The 25,344-nt window shown below is 29.0% G+C and overlaps 2 protein-coding genes and 2 non-coding genes across 5 annotated transcripts; 1 reads left to right on the forward strand and 3 right to left on the reverse strand.

The window, feature by feature from the left end:
• On the forward strand, positions 1-14,192 carry LOC146541040 (uncharacterized). The gene is made up of 26 exons (XM_085187301.1): positions 1-138; positions 549-633; positions 914-1,056; positions 1,644-1,869; positions 2,401-2,824; positions 3,453-3,520; positions 3,806-3,914; positions 4,240-4,371; positions 4,845-4,931; positions 5,086-5,180; positions 5,602-5,668; positions 6,290-6,418; positions 6,673-6,760; positions 7,193-7,316; positions 7,600-7,717; positions 8,504-8,641; positions 9,085-9,223; positions 9,750-9,891; positions 10,392-10,532; positions 10,800-10,859; positions 11,027-11,086; positions 11,344-11,395; positions 11,651-11,710; positions 12,070-12,123; positions 12,332-12,408; positions 12,849-14,192. The coding sequence occupies exons 1-26, from the start codon at positions 128-130 to the stop codon at positions 12,921-12,923; spliced, it is 2,904 nt and encodes a 967-aa protein (XP_085043427.1). The 5' UTR covers positions 1-127; the 3' UTR covers positions 12,924-14,192.
• Positions 13,813-24,946, reverse strand: LOC146541041 (damage-control phosphatase 1-like). 2 transcript variants are annotated; one of them, XM_085187509.1, is made up of 14 exons: positions 24,772-24,946; positions 21,966-22,071; positions 21,328-21,545; positions 20,825-20,981; positions 20,027-20,158; positions 19,576-19,650; positions 18,594-18,732; positions 18,238-18,323; positions 17,561-17,622; positions 16,953-17,017; positions 16,589-16,713; positions 16,117-16,294; positions 14,902-15,028; positions 13,813-14,606 (listed from the first exon to the last, which is right to left on the reverse strand). In XM_085187509.1, exons 1-14 carry the CDS (start codon positions 24,864-24,866, stop codon positions 14,501-14,503), a joined length of 1,671 nt encoding a protein of 556 aa, XP_085043635.1. In that variant the 5' UTR covers positions 24,867-24,946; the 3' UTR covers positions 13,813-14,500. The 2 variants fall into 2 exon arrangements, with proteins under 2 accessions (XP_085043635.1, XP_085043552.1); XM_085187426.1 differs by lacking the exon at positions 24,772-24,946 and adding an exon at positions 24,100-24,427.
• Positions 15,447-15,519, reverse strand: TRNAK-UUU (transfer RNA lysine (anticodon UUU)). The gene has a single exon. It is a non-coding gene; the product is annotated as a tRNA-Lys (tRNA).
• Positions 22,563-22,635, reverse strand: TRNAK-UUU (transfer RNA lysine (anticodon UUU)). The gene has a single exon. It is a non-coding gene; the product is annotated as a tRNA-Lys (tRNA).
• Positions 24,947-25,344: the final 398 nt, after the last annotated feature.

Raw genomic sequence — 25,344 nt, forward strand, 5'->3', positions numbered from 1 at the left:
TACAGTGAAATAACGGAACTATTCAAAACGTAATGGTGGCTGCTCGTGTTAAATCATTGCTGACAACTTATTTGGGAAATTATTTCTGTAAACCTTCAAAAACTAAAAATACAAATAAAAACTCGAAATGTCCTTCAGGTATTTACCATTATTGTGTGAAAATTCACGTTATGCTTAAATTTTATCTACTTTTTTGCGTTTTCATGTCAAAATGGCTGACGATACGACAAATACATTTTTAAAATTCCATTACATCAAATATCGACATTATGTTGATAATGGTGGCAATAGATTTAAAATTATAGTAACTGATAACAACGTAAACAACTTACAACTATGATAAGAAGAAGAAATTTATTTATTTCTCTATTAATATATAATTATAACACTCAATTGTTATGTAACTGAACGAAATGGTTTTATTTGTATATTTTGGAGTAATACGTTTCCTATCGGCGCAATTTTTAATATATTATGTAAATACGTAAAAATTACAAAAAGACTAGACTATAATATGTATTTAAGTCGTTATTTTTTTAACATTTCAGGACAAATACAAATCCAAGTTGTTTCATTTGTAACACACGTAATGGTGTGGCTTTGAGAAACGCTAGTAGTTTATTTGGTGAAGATGTAAGTTTAATCTATATTTAATGTTTATTTTTTTCAATCAAAGTAAATACTATTTGTGAATAGTACTTTGTTTTTTATATATTTATATGAATAATTAAATAAATTAAAAAAAAAACCTTAAGATGGATTAATAAAATAGACTTTAATAATATTTTATATTAAACTATAGATGTCAATGTAAATCTTTATTATTTAAAGATAGCATATCAAAATGCCACACATATTTGTTAATATTTATTACTTTAACACAAATATTTACTTAAATTGGTTTATTTTCCAGATTTCTCTCACATCAGGCAAAAACTTCACAAATGTAATTGGTGATATAGTGGAAAAACAAATTAAAAAAGACAACACTCATACTAATATTATATGTAAGAAATGTCAAAAAGCTGTAGTGGAATATGATTCTTTACAAGTTAGGTAAGAAAAAAAAGTTTGTTTTTAGTAAAAATCTTATCTCTTCTACGGTGAGACAAAGAGTAGCATTTAGATCTGCCACTCAACATGGAATGTCTGAAATTTTGGCAGATAAAGAAAGGATTGTCTTTACATTACTACTATTTGCTTATACATGTGGCATAAAGATTATCATGTCTCTTTTTTACTTATTACTTTTTTTTTTTTGGCGTCAAGCTGTATCCCGCACATCAGAGTAGGCAGAGGAAACCTAGTATTATGACACTCTATTCCCTATTTTCCACAGAATTTTGGAGTCATTGGTGTAACTAAATGCCGTGCTGTGCCTCGAAACCAGAGTAAAGAAATGAAAATATTTAATATTTAATTTATTCAAGTGACAATCAAACACACAACCTCATTCACAGTTACACTTTTTGCCTGTGAGCAACAATTAACCTTGTTACTTTAACTTTATTGTAATCATTAATGTTGATTGATTTGTAATTACAAATAAATATAGGACAAACAAACAAAAAAAGTTATTGTATAACAATTTTTTTATATATATATTATTATAAGCTAACATATTTTATCCAACTAATTTACAGACTAAAATCAATCAAAGTGGAACTTCTCAGCCAATTCAAGAAAAGCCTAGAAAAACACAACATAAACTATGACACATACAACATAATAACCAAAACTGAAACTAAAACAACAGAATTAAAGAAATTAGTTCTTCCAGCATCTAAATTACAGCCATTGCCACCAGATTTTGTGATAAGAGGTGGAAAATGGCCGATAACAAGGCCAGTTACAGTACCCAAATTACAGGTAAAATGTTATTTCAGTCTGGAAATTCTCTGACTACGGTGGGGCAGCACTTGACTGTAAAGGTGGTGAACTTGGCTTAGATTCTCACTTGCGGGAATAATTTTTATTTCCCATGGAGTTTTTTTTCCCCTTTTTTTAAATATTTAGCTTCATGCTATATCCTGTATTCAATAATCTGTCACCCACTTTCCACTCAGTTTTCGATATATATGTTTGATATAGTGTTGTGTGGCGGAACTAAACATCATGCTTTGTCTCAACCAGAGGGAGGGAATGAACATCAATCAATCTAAGCCGTCATGTAAATAAATACAGTGTAAATATATCCATAAAATGTTTGGAACGCAAATATTTTATAGACATAAACATTTGAATTTTGGACTAAAAACCATTTAGCTTTACCCTTATAGTATCATAAATTAGTTTAATAAAACAGATACATTATTTTAATAAACAAATATATTATTTTAATAAAACAAATTAATTAACACATAAGTTAGCTTAGTAAAACATTTTTTTTTAACTTTGCAGCCAATAATGACAATACCATCATCCAATATCAATTTAAAAGTGACTGTAGGTTCGTCTGTTCTCACACAGTCAATAAGCACAATAACAAGCAAACAAAAAACAACACAAAACCAAATCATAGATCCAAAAGTAATAATGACGTCAACAGAAAATAAAAAAGAACAAAAAAACATGCCCATAATAATAACAAATTCGATAAAATCCGATGAAATATTGAGTACGTCTCATTCAACGTATACTTTTTCACAACCGGTATCGACGAACAGTCAAATGTTGAGTTTTAATGTGAATTCGTTGACGAAAGATATTCTTTCGTCGGCCATTTTGACAAAAGTCGACGAATTTGGTATGGAGAAGATGAAGAAGGAGGATATGGTTGATAGCGATATGGATAATAATGAAGAATCTATGGAAATTGATGAAGGTATGTATTGAATTTATCTTTATAATGTAGAATTACATTTAAATTATTAATTATAGATTATTTTATCTATATTGGATGATTTACTCTTTTGACTTTTAAGCTAATTTTATTAGGGTACCATTCCCCATAAGGAAAAAAAATCCAATTTTTGTAAGGAATCGTCGGGTGAGCGCAACTCCCGCTTGTTCAGTTTTTTAATACTTTTCAAGTTTTGAAATGAACTAATTTGATTATAAACATAATATTTCATTTAAATTTTATTTTAAACTCAAAAACTTGAGAAGGCCGTCGTAATTCAACAAGCGTGTGACTGTAAACGCGAAGTTTTTAGGTTCGATTCCCACAAGGGGCAATTAATTATTTTAATTTTCTCATTCTAGTAAAGCCGAAGCGTGGCATTAAGCTCCCCCATTCATACCGTAATACATTGAAAATCGGACAGAAAGTTATGGACGGAGTGTCTTAATGCTAGACTCCCTCTGCCTACCTTATACGGGGTCAAGCTACAAGCAAAAAAACCTTAAATACTTTTAAGGTTTTTTTTGAAAAAAACACTTTAAACAGACACATTTGTACCCACCCAAAACAACCTTAGAAAATATTATAAGGTAGATTATTTTTGTTTCAGATTGTTCTTTAGCAGTTATAACGACTAATAATAATGGTGATAAATTGACATATGGTGATGATATAAAGGTAAATATTTAAAATAAAATCAGCTTCACGCTGTATCCCGCACAGAACAGGGTAGGCAGAGGGAATCTAGTGTTAAGCCCTTCCGTTCCCCATCTTTCGCCATTTAGTATTGAGGGGCGGAACTCAACGCCGCGCGTAGTCTCGGTACCAGAGCGAAGAAATGAAAATATTAAATAATTAATTTCCTGCTATATGCGAAATTCAGCATATATATTTACAAAACATATATTGTATGTAATAATAATACAAAATATAGGTATTTTTAAACTTTATATTTGTTTTTAGACTGAACGTAATGAAGAATATGTAGACATTAAATTAGTGGGCGCGGAGGGACAATGCTTTATGGGAAAACTACAAATATTGGCAGATCAACTAAACGAACAGGATAATCGTTAGTATTGTTATTTTTTTAGCTTCATGCTTTACCCCTTACACAGCCTGGGTAAACAGAGGGTTCCCGGGAACCTAGAACCATGCGCCGCCAAATTTTCGGGGCATTGCCAGTTTGAGTGGTATAACTCAACGTCGCGTTTTGCCCTGTGCATGATACCAGAGCGAGAAAATTTAAATATTAAATAATTTGACTTGAGTGGGAATGGGACTGATGCGTTTACAGTCGAACGCTTGTGCCACTACGCCACGACACCTTATTTTTTATATTATTATTATATATTATAATAATATATATTTTAATATTAATATTTAAAAAATTTCAGAAGCGATAGTAATGGAGGGTGACAATATACTCCGCGTAATGTCTGGACAGAAGTTTTTGTATGGCGACAGTGAGATATCACTAGTGATGCCCGACAGTTTGGATAATAACGACGATAATGGGGATAGTCAAGGTATTTATTAAAAAGTATTATTTTTATCTTCACGCTGCACCGTCTATTGTACGCCATCCATTTTGCGAAACATCGTGGATTCAGTAGCGGAACGCTACGCCGCGCGTTATGATGTTACCACAGTGTTACCAGTTGTCTTATTATACATGTACAATTGCATATATAAAATGGTTTTTTTTCAGCTTCAAGCTGCATCCCGCATATAGCAGGGTAGGCAAAGAGAACCCAGTTTTAATAAACTCCTTGAAACCTCCTAGAAACTTCTCCTCCTCCTAGAAACTTATATGTCGATAAGCGAGAGCGGAGCGTATAAAATATGTCGATGTGTATATGTAGAAGTTCCTATTAAACATTAACATTTTATTGATAAAAATAAGAATTTCTCCTACCAAAAATTATCTAACGGGACTATAAACATTTTTACTTGAATAAAATGTATTTAATATGATTTAATATTTATTTTCAAATTACAGATTCAAATGATGAATCTCAAATAGAATTACAAGTGTCCGGCGATGAAGAAACGGCAAATGCGATTATTGCAGCTGCTAAAGAACAAGGTATATTTTTTATTTATTTTTTGAAAAAATATTGAAATATAATCATTTCCCCCGAGTAGGGGTTGCCCCAACCCCAATAGCAGTTTAGTTACAACTACTATTTATCAAAAATATTTATATGTTTAATTTTGTTTTTTTATTTACATATTTTCAGGAGGTGCCTTCATAAAAGTGGAAAGCGGAGAAATGTTTCATGTGAAATCAGTGGAGAGCAAAACTGATGATGATATCAATAAAACTGATAATACTGTAAGTTTTATAGTATAGACTGTCTACTCTATAACTTAAATTACAAATACACATTTTTTTAAAATTCATAAGAGCAAAAAAACCGTGTCTATATGTCTATTATATTGTAAGTAACTGAAAACATTCTTCATTGGAATATTTTTGATTAGACACCATCTAGCTTAAAAATAAACGCACCTCAATTAATTATTATGTTTATATGTATGTGTAAACTTACGTGCGTGTTGCGATTTTACTGGAAACTTGTGACTCGTCCGCACATTAGGAAGACTGATCGAGCGATCAGTTCATCAAATGACTTCGTATGGCGACAATCGTGCGATATACATGAACGACATGAAATCGGCTTCCACGGGCTTGTACGGTTTCGTATATCAACTTGCTTCTAATGTTTTTTATTTCTTAATAAATTATATTTCAGATACAAATAGTGGTACATGAAAATGATAAATTTAGATGTCTTCTATGTGAAAATAATGAAAATAAACGTGAGTGACATATCATGAGACTTTATATTACAATTTAAATTTAAATTAAAATATATATTTCAAATCGAGGCCGTCGTGGCGCAGGAGCACTAGCGTGTGAGTGTAAACCTGATGGTTGTGCGTCCGATTTTCACTCCCACAGATAAAATATTAAATATTTTTATTTCCTTCAGTACTGACAAGACAAAGTGACTTATTATGCAATGCCTCGACAATCGGACGGTACGTGGGCGACGTAGTGTTTTAACACTCCATTAACAGACACTTTCCAAATAAAATCAATTAAGAGGTGATCAAGAAATCGGTTAATATACATATTATACTTTTGTATGCCAGTTGCTATATAAATCATTCCCCCTCGTGGAGCTCGAACATACAACTATCGCGCTTACAGTCATAACCGTCGACAAGCAGTATCCGCCCTGACGTTAACTGTGGATGGTTGCGCAGATTTGATTTAAGAATTTTATTACTTTCGATTATTTATTTCCTGGGAGCGACTGAACAATGCGCAAATGTTCGAAAAACCTAACTTCAGGACGGTAATGACTCGTTGGCCGTATTTTACTAACATTAATAATACTATTTATGTTAATATCCTTTATTATATTACTTTGACAGAAGGCGAAGCTTTTACAGGCGACGCAGATACAATGATGGCTCATTTGAAAACAATACACTCTGCCCGGGCTTACATTTGTAATTGCGGACACGTTGTTAGGAAACGGGCGGATTATGTTAAACATATAGGTGGGTACTGGGTTCGAATAATTAAATAAAAAAAAGATAAGAAAAATAACTTAACTTTGCTACAGCGTGCGTACAGCGACTGTAAATAAAGTCACAATCTATCCTCAAGCGTTAACGCTTTCACATCTCTCTCACAAAGTATGTATACTTTGTGAAATACGTATGTATACGATTCTAGAGTTCTATACGATTTTTTATGAATAATGGAATAAAATATTTTTTAATGAAAATAATTATATATTTTTTTATTTCAGAACAACACGCACAGAAAAATAACAAGAACATGCAAATCACAGATAAGAGTAAAATGCACGAGTGTAATATTTGTAAGAAGAAATATACGTAAATATATATATTTTTTCATTTATTTTCTACTTTATTGCGAAACTTAACGCTGCACTTTCGCTAACAATCGGTGTCCCGACCTAAGCACCTCTATTTATACAATTATTCAATTCAGTCAGGATGAACCTACAGCCGATTCGTTTATTAATAAAAATATTTATTACAAATGTATAGAGTTGTATAATTATATGGATTTATTATATTATTGACTTAATAAAAAATACTGCCAACAAAATAATACATTTTAAATATTATAATTAAATTACATAATTAAAGTAGAAAAGATGGATCCACAATCAAGTAAACAAATAAAAATGAAAAATTGTAAATTGACGCTAATTGCTTATAATTAAAAATATTTAAGAATATAGAATTCGAGATATAGAGCTTTTTATGTCAGGGATTTTATAATTATCAATTTTTTTCCAGTTCGCGTACCTTACTATCGGAGCATCTCAACACACACAGTGGGTCTCGCCCTCACGAATGTCATGTTTGCGGAAAGACATTCGCTTCAAAATACACGCACCAGTCACACTTGAAAACACATTTAGTATGTATTTATTGGTTTAGATATTTTCATTTTTGTTTACTTAATTTGTTTTTCATGCACTGAGTGTGCATTTCTGCGTTCTGGTTACGAGGGATAGTGTGGAAGTGTAAATACGCAATACCTCTAGGGTCCGATGGAAACGGAAGTGTCTTTGGTGAACCGAGTGTCTTAACACTAGGTGCTCAGTTTCCCTCCGCCTACTTTGCTATGTGCGGGATTCAGCGTGAAGCTAAAAAAAATATTTATTATTATACATATAATATTTATTATTTTTATTTCCCAGGTCCGTCCTCGTCCTTTCAAGTGCAATCAATGCGGCAAATCGTTCTTCACGATGCAAAATTTGAATCAACACGAAAAAACACACTCTGGTATAAAGGATTTTATATGTAACGTCTGTGGTTAGTACTTTTTTTATATTTTTAAGTTATTTTTTTATTTTTATTGCATTGCGACTGTCTATTTACAAAATAATTGTTAGTGACTATTTTGTTTGTATTGTATATTTTAGTGTCTTTTTTTTATTATTTCGTTTATTTTTTTGTAAATGACTGGCTATGATCTGATTGTAAATGCAGTGGTTCTGAAGTCATCTCCATTTGGAGGATTGTATTATTGTTATTTCTGCTTTTAAAAAAGGGTGCACTTCTAAATAAAAGATTATGAAGATAATGAAATCATAATAACACACTATGTCTCGGAAATTGGGCAGTGCGCGCAGAACGATCGTGCGACCGTCCGACCGACTTTTCTTTAATTATTTTATATTAATTTTATTAATGATATTGAAATGACTGTTAATTGTTATCGATATGAGCTTCTTAAATCTCTCTCCAGCATATAGAATACTAGGTTAAAGAAACCGATCTTCGCTTTCCATCCGAACTTTGTCGTCAAAAATGATAAAACCAAAATAATTTATTTAAATAAGGAACAAGTGAAAGTTGCGTTAGTTAGTCATTGTTTATTTTCTTTTTCTTCTTTCCGGTGGCATGATGCTGCTGTTGATCTAGGATAGTCTTTACAGCGACATCGGGGGAGGTGTGAGAATGGCTGGTTAAAAAAAATAAAAAATGGCCACTATCTTTATTTCGAATTCTTAGGTCGAAGTTAGGCCTGGTATAATCTACCCACATGTAACAATACAAACTGGTACTTTAAATAATTTTTGCATTCCATTTTGGCAGGTAAGGCATTCGGAACCCAACACAACCTAGAAGTGCACGGCGTGGTCCACTCCAACACTAAGCCGTTCGTGTGCGGCGTCTGCGGGAAGGCGTTCGCGCGCCGCGCCGAGGTGCGCGACCACATGCGGACACACACCGGTTAGTAGGAGAAATCGAATTACCCGTGCTCCCATAAAGGACTTCCCATAATGGATTCCCCATTATGGGGGCATGGGTATTTCTATTCCCATTTATGAGGGTGGGGATGGGGGTATGGTGTGGGAATCTATTATTCGGAACTAAACACAACCTGGAAATCCACGAAGTCGTCCACTCCAACACCACCTTCGTACACATGCACCAACAAATTATGATTTAATTGCAATTCATAAAGTACTATAAATTGTTAATAAATATGTCAACGTATAAATTCAAAGGTGTAGTGCCCTATAAAACTGAGAGGTCTATTACAATATATATTGTTTCCTAACTTTCCCTATTTCTCGAGGTATGGTGTGTTGAGGAAAGAAATAATTAATTAAAAAAAGATTAAGTAGAGATATCTCGAATCGAGTTTTACTAATTTATAACAACATTTCCAGGTGAACGTCCCTTCACATGTGACATCTGTGGAGCTCGCTTCACGCAACGCTCGAATCTACACTCGCATCGGCGCGCAACACATTTAGATGATAAGCGTTATCACTGTACCATGTGTTCTAAACGGTTTAAACGACGACGGTAAGTTATTTTTATATGTTATTTTTCATAGAAAAAAAACAAAGGGTTAAAAAAGCGTTCAATATATTTAAAATATTTTTATTTCTCCTGTTCAAACAATGGAACCTGAAATTTAGAACAATAAAACTCATAATTATACACCTAAAAATATATTAGAGCTACAAATTATTGATTAAGTTCTAGCCAAAATCTGCAAATCTGAAAAAAATTAGGTGACATTCGATAGTGCAAAAATACATTAAACATTACATCACATGACCTATAGGATAACACAGTATTTGAACACCATTTTAGTTCTTATCGAGTTACTTTGATTTTTTTCTATTTTATCATTAAAAAAATCACTGGATGACTTGGATAACTTTAGCATTAGATAAGTACTAGACTACTATTTAGACAGACAGTACAATATTTATTATATACATGGCATGAACATGATTTCCTTTCTTAGATAAAACAATAATATTATTTTAAGTGTGTTTTTTTTACATATTAATTAATATATTATTTCTCCATTTTACTCCAGTCTCCTAGATTACCACGTGAAAGCGTCCCACACAGGCGAGAGACCGCTCAAATGTGAAATATGTCGCGCAACATTCGTATATCCGGAACATTATAAGAAACACGCTAGAATACATAGCGGCGAGAAACCTTATACTTGCGAGGTAAGACTCTTGGACTATAATAAATATCTTTTATTAACCCGGTATTTGAACCTGAACCATTATTAGAAAATAATAATAGAAAGAAAAGCGAGAAAGATCTTGTTAAGCATGAAATATATACTTACCAGATAAAGCTTGGACTATAGTAGGATATGTAACTGCTTTTTTATTATGTAATAATTATAATATATATACAGATTTAGATTCGTTACTATAGTATAAAATACATAACGTTGTAACCATATAAGGAGGTAAGTTGCTTCTTGGACTATAATATGTGTCTTTTAACAATCTGGTATTCGAATGTGTAATCATTGTAAATATTGGAGAATTCTTGTCAAAGTCAACTAAATGTCTTTTAACGTATAGTTATTTAAGTTACAGGTATTTAAGTCGGTTACTGTTATTTTTAGAATAATGATTATTGCTTGATATTATATACTAGTATAAACGAATTCATATTCTGTTATTATACACAAAATATTATGTCTCCATTCTAGGTATGCGGCAAATCCTTCAATTCCCGAGATAATCGTAACACACATCGTTTCGTCCATAGTGATAGAAAACCATACGAGTGTGTTGTATGCGGGGCCGGGTATATGAGGAAACAGTTGTTGTACCACCATATGAATACTAGCGTAAGTATAGTTAATAGTATATATATACAAACAAACACACATATATGTTTATTTTTACAAATTTATACATATATTAAATATGTGTGTTTTTTTTTTACCGACCTTAAACAAAAAGGTTAGTACATGTCCGCTTATGAAATTTCTTAATCTCTTAGTAACATTATTATGAGTGGTAAGCCAGTCGTGGCGGGGCGAAACAAGCGTGTTACTGCTATGCTGTGTGCGGGATACAGCGTGAAGCTGAAAAAAATTTTTTTTTTATTGCAGGGTCATTTGGCTGAATCAATAGTGGTGAATCAACCAAGAGTCACTAAATTAACGGATAATGTAAGTTTTATTATTTCAGATAAATAAATTAATTCAATTAAATAATATATAATAATAATTCAATTCATTAATATAATTATAAAAAATTGTAGTGTTTATTTCATATTTAATCCAAGGTTCTTTTATATCAAGTTTTTTTATGAAATAACTATTATACAATATTCCAGGTTATTACAACACAATCAATAATAGTAGATACATCCAAATCCGAGAAATTTCCAGAAACTGTAAGTAATAAACTTTACTTATAATATATTTTATTAGCCTGCCTAGTGTTCTGACACTCTGTCAGCCACTCAGTGTACAAGTTTCAAGGCATTGAGTGTCGACTGGCAAATTCAACGTCGCGCTTATTAATAACAAAACCACAAATGGTCGTGAGCTCGATATTATATATTTGAAATTATTTTCTCTACTCCCACTTTAGTTATTGATATATTTTTATATTTCGTATTTATATAAAATCAAAACTATTTTTTTATAGATATATGAAGCGGCTGACGAATTGCAATTACAATCTGACGATAAAATTGTCGGTGAGTTCTGTATGTGCATATATTTCTCCGCAATTTAAAAACTAAGTATTTTTATTTATTATAACTTAATAGTTAATGATGTGAGTTACAGAGTTGTCATAATGATGTATATTTAGATATAAATTATAGTTAATATAAAGAAAGTATATTAACTTTAATTTATATTATAATAACATTATTGTTTTTTTTTTATTTAATTTGATTTTTTTTGATTACATATTAATTTATTTACATTGTTTTTATTTTTTGCTTTAGATAGTGATAACACAACGAAGTTCTTTATAACGGGTGATAAGAAGATTTTATTGCAAGATGGTATGAACACTTCTTTAAAGTATTATTTCTTTAAAAAAAAAGAACTATAAATGCTATAAATATAGGTAATAAAATTGGATACGATCACTAAGGTATTATGCAAAATGCAAACATCTATAAAGTACGACTTATAACTTGAAAAAAAAATAATAATAATCGGTTAGTATAGTAATGTTATTTTAAATTTGAAAACCAAACGCGGCTCTATCCAACAATAACTCCGTAGTTGTTGCATGAAAGTGAAACAAACACATTCATCCAAACATAAAATGCTTTCACGTTTATAATATTAGTAGGTTTGGATATTTTTTTATTCTATTTTTTAATTTTTATATTAACTACTCACCTTATTTTTTCAGGTAAATCAATAAATCTTGTGCAAGAAGGCGAGGAACCTACTTTATTAACATTACGTAAGTTATATACTAAATAATATATGGCAGAGGGAACCTAGAACCTATTCCGCCACTGAACTTGCTTGAGTGCCTGAATATTAAATATTTCATTCCTCCGTGTGGGAATTGAACCCACAACCGCCGCTGCGCCGCGACAGCTTATATAGATAGTAAAAAATAGTTAATAAATTTAATATCTTGGTTACAATTCATATATTTTTTACAGATAACATAGAAGACAACATAAAAAGTGATGGTACAATACTGGACAACGTGTCCGGCGACCATTTGACAGATCAACAGGTAAATAATATTAATAAATATTTTAATTGATACTAAGACTTTTTTGTTACACTTTTCTTTATTAGCCTATGAAAGTTTCAAACAGGTCATTGTGTTGCTGTGGCATACCTGTGACAGTAGACACGAAGGCTGTGGATTCGATTCCCACTAAGGGGTAATGAATTATTTTCATTTCTTCGCTCTGGTAAAAAGATAAAATGTGGCGTTAAGTTCTGCCACTTGATCAGAGTAATAAATAACACTACATAATTAATGTTGACATTTATACAATATATTTTTTAAGACATACCGTTACTAACCACGCATCGCCTAATTTTGGAGACATTGCGAATTGAAGTGCTGCACTCAACGCTACACTCGGCTGCCTAGACATGTGTAGGCAGACGAGCCTCATAGAAACATTTGGTTATTACTATTAATATATTAATTTTATTTTCTAGACAAGTAACGCAATACAGTTAGTGCCAGTGGAACTACCAGACGGTTCCAGCGGATGGGTAGCTTTAAACTCATAATTTTAGTTAAAAAAAAAACAATTAGTAAATAATTAGGATCTTAAATAATTAATTTAAATATGTACATAAAGTTTCATCATAATGGGACCAGCCGTTTAAGACGAATAAGCTGTGACAATTGTACTGTAATGTATTTATTTGTTATTAAAGTATTAAACTTTTATCCTAAATTTTGTAATACTTAGGACTTAATCCAATTTTGTGTAAATAAAACAAAACAGTTGCTTTTGCAACTAAGTCGTTTTAGAATATTCTTTTTATGTATCATAAATTGTAAACGATCTCTCCTTATTATAAAATATAAATATATATTTATGTAACTTAATATAGGTTTATTCAGTTTATTGTATTATTTATAAACTGTATTAAGTTTTGTATATAGCATGTTTTATAAGTATTAATAATATGAATAATAATATTAATAATATAAATTGTGTTGTAAATACCTTTTATTATTTGAAAATGTGTTTAGTTTTTTGAAATTCTTCTAATACTAATTTTATAAAGCTGACGAGTTTATTTGAACTCACTAATCAGGAACTACAGATTTTTTTTGTTTTGGATAGCCGATTCATCAAGGAACATTAACAAAAAAGTCATGTAATATAAAGATATAATCATTTTGATGTAACTCGTACCCTTGGTCAGAGTGAATAAATATTAACATTATTCCCATTTCGCCCAGGGGGACTAACCAATAAGAAGTTCCTGAGGTCAGCTCGTACAAACAAATAAACATATTAGTATAATCGTAACTATTATTCTAATTCAAGATTAAAAGGTAAATAGGATATATATTATTTAAATTTTTTACATTTTATTCATAAAATAAAATTTGCATAAAGACAAAACATGTAGAATATGAGTCATTGATTAAAAGAAAACAATGTTTCCAAAATTTTATTTTAACGTCGTAAAAAATATAGAGTGAGTGTTTAAAGCAAAAGTGTTTTCACACAATATACACCAAAAAAAGTAAGCAAATATCGTGATATCATACATTATAAACCTTAAATTTTAGAAAGAAGAATTTGTTTATATTTAAAAATATATTAAAAAAAATTTGGACCTGAACCTGCGTCCCTTGGATACCTTCCTAGCCCTCGCTAAACCACCGATATTATGAAGCTACGTCGACATTTACAGATTAATTTCACCTATCTACTTTACTGATACATATAAAAAATATCAATTTAAACATTTTAAATTTATATATTTATAAATTTGTACATTATGTATTTATTAATCACAAACGGTAAAAAGAAAAATTTTAAAAAAAACTTAAAAATATAAGGCATTAATTTACATGGAAAAACCATTAAAATATTTACATAAATTACAAATAATGTATTGTTTTTATCACTCGTACTTTACGGACAATAAAAAATATTAATCAAATATTAAATAAAAAGAAAATGATTTATACAATTTGGATAGCTTAAAAAAGAAAAATAATGTTATATATTTTCCCTAGTACAAATGTCGCCATACATAATGGTAAGAAGACCAAATCAAAAATTTACAAAAAATATATATATTTTATTTAGCAATATATTTTTTTTCTCCATCTAAAATAACTATTTTTGTAAGTCGCATCTCTCCCCAGTGCAAGTGTCTCCGTACTCCGCGCAAGGACGGTCTGACGGCTTCAGCGGCTCCGCCTTGGCGCAGAATTGAATTACACTACAAATATATATAATATATTTAATTGTGTGTTAGAAAGTAAACATTCAAGATAAAGAAAGTAAAATTATTACTCGCACGACGACTATCTATGACTGTGAACGTGGTTGTGAATTCAATCCCACTTAGGGGAATGAATTACTTAATATTTGCATTTCCATCCCTATGTTATTCAAAAAACTATTATTAAAACAAAATAAACGTTATGTAATATTATGATTCCTCCATTTGGAAATCGAACCCACAACAATCACATACCTCAAATGGAAAAATTGTACATAATTGTAAATATTACCCATAATCCCCTTTCTCCATCCATTTTTCGTCTATTTTATTCAATTGTTCATATTTTCCTTTCGGTAGACCGCATATTAAGTCTGCCTTCACTGTGCGTAATGCTATTATGGGTGCTGGTATGAAACCTGGAAACAAAAAAAATATAACTTAAAATTATTTATAAAAAAAGGGTATAGCGAGGTTAGTATTTAACCTTGACTTTAACCTATTTGAATTTTTTTAAAGTCTCTTTGAAAGGTGTCATTCACTAAGTTTTGTCAGAAAGTCTTTAATATTCCTTTAGGATTTTTTTTTTCAGGTTTGTGAAATGGTGCAACAGTATAAAAAGATTGAACATTATTTTTTGTTTGTAAAACAAAACGAGTATACTTTTTTTTTATCAAAAATATATTCTAATGTTTTTTTGCATATATATATTTTCAGTAAAAAATATTAATAATTAAATGTAATTATTTACCATATTATGTTATAATTACATAACAAAAAAAGTAATAAATATATTAAAACAAATATTATTCGAAATAAAATTTAAAAAAAACAGACCGCCCGAACAGGGACTTGAACCCTGGACCCTTGGATTAAAAGTCCAATGCTCTACCGACTGAGCTATCCGGGCTATGAAAGACGTTGTGAAATAGTGGACCAGTTAAAATTATTTTATTTTTAGAATTTTCAAATGATAAGATAGTAAAAAGTAAGAAATTTGATTGATTGAGATTTCGAAATATGTTGTAAAAACTGTAAAATATATCACTTTAATTCTTTATTTCATATATTTTACAAACAAAAGTTTTTATGAATTAAAAAAAATTGATTAATAAAAAACGTTTATTAAAGTTTTTTTAAAGACAAAAGCTTAATAAGATTTATTTTTAAAGTCAGTCAAATAATTTTATCCAAAATAAGAAGTTACATGCTATGTTTGAACGTCAAATAATATACCACCAATGCCCACGTCATTGCCATTTTTGTATTTTTAATTTTCAAGCCGTATCCTGCACATAGCGGAAAGTTTAGGTAGAGAAAAGAACCTATTGTGAAAACGTAAGTTTAGTGGCAAAACTAAACGCGAAAAAATAAGAACATTATAAATATTTTAATCCCCTAAGTGGGCATGGAATCCACAACCGTCGCGTTTACAGTCGCACTCTTATGCCTAGCGCCACGACGATCTCCTATTTATATAAAATATATATGTATTATTATTCCATACCTTGTAGAGCAGCTTCAAATCCAAGTGTGGGGATACAATTCCTTTCACACAATAATTTTCGGTAATTTAAATCACCTTTAAACAAAACGGCGATTGCAAATTGCAATTTTCTGTATAAAGGAAAATCATATTTCTTCATATCTGCAAAAACTTTTGGGGATGTCCAATAATCGTCACTCTGGAAAAATAATTATAATAATAAATTATAACTATGGTTGTAGGTTAAATACAAAAAAACAATATGATATTATTGTTTTTTTTATTGAAGTACTAGCAACCCGCTTGCTGCTTCAGGCTTGAACTACTTATTTATTTACTAACATGGATTATTTTCATGTTCTTATAACATTATCAGTTTAAAGACAGCATCCACACAAGATATGAAAATATAATTCATTCAAAATTTATTAAGTAAAGTAGAATCAAGATAAATATTAAATGGAAACCGTAATAAGAACACAAAGCTCCTTACCATAACTACGAAAGTACCATCTTCTAAATATTTTTTCCATTCTTCACCTATTTTTTTTAGATTCTCAGAATTAACTTTTTTTGGTACTTCTGGTTCTGATTCTGGAGCTTCACCTTCAGCTGGTTCTACATTTAATTATTATAATATAAGAATAATAAAAAATATAATGACTTTTTTACTATGCAATTATAATATAAACAAAAATATATTATTTTCATTTCTGATCTTGCATTTCATTTAATATATTTTTTGATTTTGAAATAAAAAAAATCTATTAATATAACATTAATAAAGCAATAACAATATTTTTTTTGTTTTTATAATATAATAGAAAACAATATTATATTATAATACAATAATTAACCTGGTTTCGGGTCCGGCGGTAATTCAACACTGTAGCTTGCTTGAGCACACGCCTCTATTACATATCTGAAATTATTACAATAACTAATTATAATATAAAAAAAAAAACAATTTCACGCTCTATCCCACATACAGCAGAGTAGGCAGAGGGAACCTAAGAGTCTTTACTCTCCGTTCTCCATATTTCAATGAATTTCGGTGACATTGTGTGTTGAGTGGCGTCCTCAACACCATGAAGACGACATTAAATACTCTATTTCCTCGATTGTTAAATATTTAGTTCCCACAACCTGTCGCGTGTCATTAAATAACTTGTCAAATTAATGTTGTAATAATGTTCTTTAAAAGCTTTTGTTAATTTTTAGCTTAAAATTATCAATTTGATGATAAATATTAGAATAAATTATCATTTATTCTAATATCTTTCATTATCATGAAAGATGTAAAACTTAGTTAAAAATGGTAATTTAAAATTTGTTTACCTATGAATTTTGCTGGTATATAATTTTGAATTAAGGTTTAAACCGGAAAAATATTAATGACTTAAAGTAATTTTAAGTTCAAAATTTAAACTTAAAATAAGTAGATAATTATATTAGTTATACTCACTTAAAATCTCTTGGAGTGACGTCAGAAACGAACCAAGGTATTTTTTTAACGTGGAATCTCACCTTAAAACGAAAATATTTTCATTATTAAAAGGCGAAAAAATATAACGTGATAAAATAAAATTGTACATTAATATAATATAATTGAAATTCTAAAAAATGTACTTAGTAGGATTTGAACCCACATTTCAGCTTTTACCTAAGCTGTACTTTTATTTATTATAAGCGGTTTTTTAAGATTCCTTACTAGAAAAAAGGAATCCTTATAAAATAATTTTGTTATCCGTCTGTGTTGTTGACATCTAAAGTTAATACAGCTAAATTTAGATGGCTGTGAAAATGCAATTTTAAGATTTTTTACTATTTTCTTCTCTAACTTCAGGAAAGTGGGGATTAATGAGTTAAGTGGGAATTAATTAATGTCTTAACACTAGATTCAAAGATTCCGTCTGCCTATCCTGCTATATGCGGGCTACAGCGTGAAGCTCAAAAAATATTTTATACTTCTTATCAAAAATAGGTGGACAAATAAAATCTAGTGTTGAGGCACACACTTTTCTTCGTTTACTTAAACGAAAAAACGGAGTTGAGTTCCGCCATTCAACAAAAAACATTTTGAAATTAGCTAAAAGACACTTAATAACATATATTAAAATATATAATAAAATTAATATTTACCTTTTGTACAATATTTTGAGCTATTAAGTAATGAGCGAGACATAAATCCGAGAATAATTCATAACCGGAATTATCACACACTATATCTGAAATATAAAAAAATTAAGTCAATTTTGAAAAATTATGGTGAAATAAAATAAAAACATGAGGCTCAGTGGCACATTGTTCGATTGTAAAAGAGCCGTTTGTGGGTTATTTAATAAGTTTTAGTTAGTATTACTTAGTTTTGTATTATTTAGTTAGTTAGTTTAGACTTTTTTAGTTAGTTATTCAGTTACTTTAAGTAAGTTAGTTATTTTTTATTTATGTTTTAAATTGAGCCACTAACTTTAAACACTAGTTAAATTTTAACTTACCGAACATAACACTCTTGGGTATTGTCATTTTAGCGGGACAAGGTTCGGGTTCTGCTTCTTCGACTTCCGCATCATCTTCCGTTTTCTCTGCACTTTCCGTTTTTTCCGTTTTACTGTCTTCACTTTTTAATTCTTCTTTCTAAAAGAAATATAAATATATTTTTTTTCTCTCTTCTAATAGATTATGTGTAACAAAATAAGATTTTAGTTCTACATGTATCTACTATATAATAATCTAATATAACAATAATTTAAAATATAACTATATAACTAATAATTTGAAATTTGTGATTTACTTAATATTTTATCTACACATATAATAAAATTGTAACCTATCGCTGTCTGTTTATGAAAAGCATGACTCCAAAAAACATTTTTTTTTAAATTTTGAACCCTAATCATAGAAACAGCTTAACTGATTTGAATGCCAAAGTACAATAGTTTTGGTAAACTTTCATTAAGATTTAATGTTTTTTTTTTTTCATCCGGTTTATAAATAAAAAAAGTCATATCAATTTGCTTTCTCACACAGAAGAAATCGTAGGCATAGCTAGTAATTAAATAAAATTTAAATTAATCTACATTCACATATGGAATATTATATCTACACAAATTAATAATACAAAATTTACCACTTTATTAATAATATATGAAGAATAATAATAAAAAAACACCTGCACATTACAAATGGGCATTCCCGCTAAAGTTGCTAATCTGTGACAACTGCATTTCGCTTTAACATTTGCATTCTGTAATTATTGCTTAATTTAAACAATGTAGAAAAAAACAGAGACTTACAGTTTCTATTGCTTTTTTATTTTTTATTTATTGTATCTAGAAAAAAATTAAATGTACAGCTTGTTTGGTTTGGTTTGTTATTATAATTTTGAGTGTTGAGTCATAATAATATTTTTTAAATACATTACAAAAATTAATAAAATGCAAGAGCAAGAAGATAATAAATTATTAATATTTTGATTACCTCAATAGCCTTAGCCATGTTTTCAGCTTTTGTTATAACTTGGTCACATATTTTGCCTGAATCGTCTACTAATACCTGCAAAACACATAACCAAACCAGTTATTTTTTCTGTATACATTTTTCATAATATTTCTTTATAAATTCTCGCTGTAACATATCTCCCACATAGCAGGGCAGGAGGATTGAACCTAGTGTTAAGACACTCCCCAGTGTCTGTCGATTTTTCGGGACATTGTGTGTTTAGTGAACTCAACGCCGCTCTTTATACAGTAACGAAACGAAAATATTAAATATTTCATTTCCCCGAAGGAGAATCGAACCCGTAGCGTTTACAATGAATTATTGTATAAAAATATATCCTCAAAACTTTTTTAAATATTTTTTTTTATTTTTACATTTTCATAATTCATTAAAAGTAGAAAAGATATTAAATCAAAATAAACTTGATTACCTTGTCTTTTAAGTCCAATATCAATTGGAATGGGTCTAATAGTTTCCTAGATGCATTACTAGAATCGTCTTTTAAAGTCACTTGCTCGCCCAATGATAACGATAAATCACATTTATTTGACCACAGGCTTATCTATAAAAAATATTTTATATATTATTAAAAAAGTTAAATAGTTTGGTTCATAATAATAAGTTTAATGCTTAGTTATTGTTTCATATATATATATATATATTTTTATTAATGTACTATTGATTTACAAGTCTAAAGTTAGAGAGAAATCACGAGTACATTTCTTTTTATAATATATATTTTAATATGTAATTAGTATGTTAAACATAATGTGTCTAAATATAATAATATTCATAATTCTAAATAATATTTCGTCCTTTCTATTTTTACAAAGATGCATTATAAAATTGTAAATTTAATTTTAACATTACAACAGAACACTTTTAAAGATAAATGTAATTAAGAATAAAAACAGTCTAAAAACTTCACTATTAATTTTACCGATATATTGTACAAAATTTTGCACTCATCTAACTATGTCTTGTCTAGATATAAATAAAAAAATAAACATATTGTTAAAAGATCCATAATCCTAAAAGTAAAAAAAATCCTTACTAATATTTTAAATATCTAAATAAGTCTGTTTGAGTGCCTGTTACACTTTTACGTCTAAACCACTGAACGGATTTCAATGAAATTTTGTACAGATACAAAGTATTTCAAGCGGGCGAAGCCCGGGGTTTAAAAAGCACTAGTAAATTAAATTAGTAATAAATACATGAATATTACCTTTAACAAACTAATAAAATCGCTCTTCCGTTTATCCTTGTCACTCTCTGCTAACATAGTTACTAATTTATCAGCGACCATACACATAGGCTCTAAACTATTTTGAAAGGCTTGTTCTTTTTGTTCGTCGAAATAATCGAAATTTTGTAAGGTTTTACTGAATAATAAAGAAAAAATATATTAATATGTTTTACATTTTAAAAATATTATTCTATGGAAACCAAGAGGCGCTTTCCACTTTTACATACGAGACGTTACTTATGACCAGTCTATATTTTTTTTAAATTAAACTCTTTACGCATTTTACTTGATAGATAATGAAAACCGTTAAGACTTATATTGGGTCCTTAATATAATAATATTTAAACTGAGGAAAATCTTTTGATCTATGAACTCTTAATTTTTATCACAAAACTTTCCAAGTCATAAACGCTACTTATCATTAATTGTCATCAAATCAGTAGACACTTAATCTACATTAAATCTAATTACAATTAACTAACCTTAACTCGCACCCCTCCCACAACCTCCTATACACGTAACACTCAGAGAAAATCCATATATTTGTAAAATAATATTGACATTCACTATTTTGTATATACTCATTCCATTTCTTAGCTTCAGGCGTATCTACTGTTAGGAGATCGTACTGTTTGTTTGTCACTAAATCATTCTTTAACTTTGTTATGTATTGTATGAACGCTCGTATATCTTCATCTGACTGTAGAATAAATAGAAGGAACGTTGGTTATTTATACTTAAGCTATACCTTAACGAAAACCTCTATAATTGATAATATTTATTGTTCCCTGAAATTATATTGAACAGTGCCAAATTAAATTTTCATACCTCATGGTGGTACCATTTAAAAATGATTGAAATAAAAATATAATGACGTATTATTATGACTCCATTCTTCAATTTATCGATTCGGATCACAAAGCAATAAAATATAAAAAATAAATACCTACTTTAAAAAAATATATATTAATTACCTTACTGCTATCAAATAATATTTTCAAATTGCGTACAGCATATTAATGCAATAATAAATTTGGTAAGACAATTGACAAGATAGATCCTAATACCGATTCAAAAACAGGAAGGTTTTTTATTAAATTTATTAATGTTTTATACTTACAGCTGAATGGGCAGACTTAATTTTGCCACTCTCTCGTGATAAGTAATCTATAACTTTAGTTAATATCACTGGTAGACGCTCTTTTAAAGAGTAATATGCGAAGCTCCTGTCAACAAACAAAATAATAAACAATAAAAACAAATATACATACATAAATGAACTCATAATAATAAATTAAAATTGTTAAAAAAATCTATTATATTGTTCAATCAAATATTTATTTAATTAGGGTTACTGATCGTCCCTTTCTCTACATTTTTAGACATTGTGTTGTGTGGAATTAAGATATCTAACGCCGCGCTTTGACTTTTATCAGATAAAAATTACAGTAGTGACAATAATATATCGACGGTATTAGGGATTGAACCTGTAACCGTCGCATAAACAGACTATTTCATTTCATTGCCCTATAAAGGCCTATGAAAATTTCATCTCTAAAATTGTCTGTTAATTTTAAATATCAATACAAAATGGTTGATTCTATTGTAAAATAAACATATGATAAAAAGTGAAATAAAAAAATAACTTAGCTACAGTTATCTTATTTTTTTTTTCAAAAATTTAATTAATAAAATTTATAAGAAAAAAAAAGAAGCCCGCCCGAACAGGGACTTGAACCCTGGACCCTTGGATTAAAAGTCCAATGCTCTACCGACTGAGCTATCCGGGCTACAACAAACTTAATGAAATCGTGAATCAAACTCTTATAAAAATTTTTGTGACACATTTACTAACAAAACTTGTATTAATACATACTTATAATATTTTTTCTTCCACTTTATAATTTTTGTGTAGATAAAATTAAAGATAATGTGTAAGTATTTCAAACCAAATATTTTTACTACCTGTTTACACATTTTTTAAATCTTTATCTTTTTATAAGGTGAAGAAAAAACTTAGTAATATAACAATATGTTTTTTGGATTCTGCTGGCAAAAAAGAAAATATTTTAAATATTCTGCTAATACATAATAATGTATTACAATGACTTATTTGACCTTCAATCAAATTAAGTTTGCCATGTAAAAAATTCTATATCAAATTTTACATTATATAAATACCCATTTCTTCTTTTATTCACCTTTTCCCAACATTTTGCTACCAAAGTGGGGAAATAAATATAATTGTACCCCCAAGTAGGGAAAATCAACATCTGTTTATCAGGTTCTTATATAAGACATCAATTATCAATAACATATAAAAAAAAATATTTGACCAATATTAGCTTAGATTAGATATATTTTTACAATGATAATGCTAATTCTTACTATTAAATTTTGAAACCTTTTCATCTATAACAACTATCCCATATACTAATTCATCTATATTACTAGCAATACAAATTTATTTAGTATTTTCATTTCTTTGCTCAGATGTTGAGGCAAAAGTTGAAAAACAATTGAGTTCCAAAAGTGGAAAAACACTCCATTCTTCTCTTTCTACTCAAAATCAAGACATTGTCTATAAAGTGACAGAACTCAACACCAACCATTGTTAACTAGAGTGAGGAAATGAAAGTTCCTTCCTTGACAGGGGATCGCTTCCACAATCATCACATTCACAATTAGATGACATCATGCTGCGACATAAAGGCCTCATAATAGTGTTGTTTTATTTACATTATAGACTAAAAAATATATTAAAATAACAATATAAAACCAATTCTATTATTTATATAAAGGTGAATAAATTATATAAAGTTGAAATATATAAACATAAATTAACAAAAACTAGTTTTTTATTGTAATCACAATAATAATGTTATTCATTCCCCCAAGCATTCTTGCCTAGTTTACCAGTCATACACATTTTTTAGTTTATGATTCATTATAATAGATTATTTTTTGGCAACAAACATATAAATATATGAAATCTTGATTAATGGGAATTCTTTTAAGATTCTAATTGGAAATTTTGTAAAAGAGCTCTTATTTTAATTAGTGTTTATCAAATGCTACATTGAAAGAAAGAAAAGATTTAATAAAACCAATTAATAACTAGACAATTAGCCATAGAAACCTATAAACATATTTAAATAAGATAACATCCGTCATAAAAGATAATAACTTGTGCATCGTCTTAAGACCTAATTATATATTTACAATTTTATTGTCGATTAATATTTTATGCTTACTTTTTAAAGGTGCCTTGTAATTGAGTATTAAAAGGAGTAGCAATATTTAAAAACGGGCTTGTTGTTTGTGTAGTTATAAAAGGACCACCGTAAATAAAATCCGGGGAAGTTTCATCTTGTACTACGGTTTTTGTTTCACTTATTACAGTCGAAGCTTGAGAAGCAGGTCTTGTTGATGTTGTACTCATTTTGATATTATTTTGTATATTATGCACTTATGATTTCGGAAAAAAAGTAATTTCTCATTTAAATAAAAAAGTAACACTGAACTCTGAATTTAAAAGGATATGTTTTTCAAATTGACATTTTATTTTCAGGAAAATTATATTTGACAGCTCTGCTATGTGCATTTACAGAGTGACTTTAGATTTTAGATTGCAAATAGAAAGTAAATGTTATAGTCGATTTAATTATATAAAATTGTCTGTTACTTAAATAAAAGTAAATAAAGATACACAAATAAAAATATAACTTTTTATAGTCACAATAAATAATATCAAAAATATTTTTGTATTATATACAAAATACCTTTTTTAACTCTTCGTAAATGCAAAATTAAAATAGATATAAGATAAGCCTTTAATAAGAATAACATTAAATATAATTCCCAAAAAAAGGTGGAAAACAATTGAAGTAAATTAAGGAAAAAAATTATAGTTCTAAAGTACTTACATTCCATAAATTCCACACATTAACACATTACGAGGAGTAACAATACGCATAACCGGGTAATTTTTGGTATCTATAGGCCAATCATATGGAGCCATTTTTGAAAATTAAACACCTGAATTTCACTATCTCATATATTTAATAATATTGGTAGTTGGTGTATGAAAGCACAAACTAAACTGAAACAGTTTTGACCGTGGCATGAGTAAAAATAGAAAAGCAATATTTAGTTTCAATGTCTAATATCGGAATTTACGGATAATCGTCATTTCTTATTTACGCACTAACAAAAAAATCTTTTTTTTCATACATGCATATTGATTGTTTTGTAAATTTGATGGAAGAATCAATGCGGCGTTGAGTTTCGCCACTCAAAATTAATATTTTTAAGATAGATCCGCTCTACCTACTCGACATAATTAAAAGTATATTTCAGATAGATTTATTTCTTTCTAGAAAGTTCTTTAGTTTTTTAAAATATTTTAAGTTTAAAACGTGTGGTATGTACGTAACTAACGCCCGATGTTAATAATCAATCCTAATCCATAAATTGCAACCATAGATTGAAATAGACAG

This window comes from Heliconius melpomene, chromosome 1 (assembly GCF_056956725.1).
Source record: "Heliconius melpomene rosina isolate 202511_hmr_F chromosome 1, ASM5695672v1, whole genome shotgun sequence".
Taxonomy (NCBI): domain Eukaryota; kingdom Metazoa; phylum Arthropoda; class Insecta; order Lepidoptera; family Nymphalidae; genus Heliconius; species Heliconius melpomene.

What these genes read in the sequence shown, in the direction of transcription:
- LOC146541040 (XM_085187301.1), top strand. An exon ending in GTAGTTTATTTGGTGAAGAT is followed by an intron (nt 634 to 913) that starts GTAAGTTTAATC and finishes TTTATTTTCCAG; the next exon opens with ATTTCTCTCACATCAGGCAA. An exon ending in TCAATAAAACTGATAATACT is followed by an intron (nt 5,181 to 5,601) that starts GTAAGTTTTATA and finishes ATTATATTTCAG; the next exon opens with ATACAAATAGTGGTACATGA.
- LOC146541041 (XM_085187426.1), bottom strand. Translation starts at nt 24,287, where the DNA reads ATGAGTACAACATCAACAAGACCTGCTTCTCAAGCTTCGACTGTAATA. An exon ending in CTCAAAATATTGTACAAAAG is followed by an intron (nt 17,623 to 18,237) that starts GTAAATATTAAT and finishes TTTCGTTTTAAG; the next exon opens with GTGAGATTCCACGTTAAAAA. An exon ending in ATGGAGAAAGGGGATTATGG is followed by an intron (nt 14,607 to 14,901) that starts GTAATATTTACA and finishes ATATATTTGTAG; the next exon opens with TGTAATTCAATTCTGCGCCA.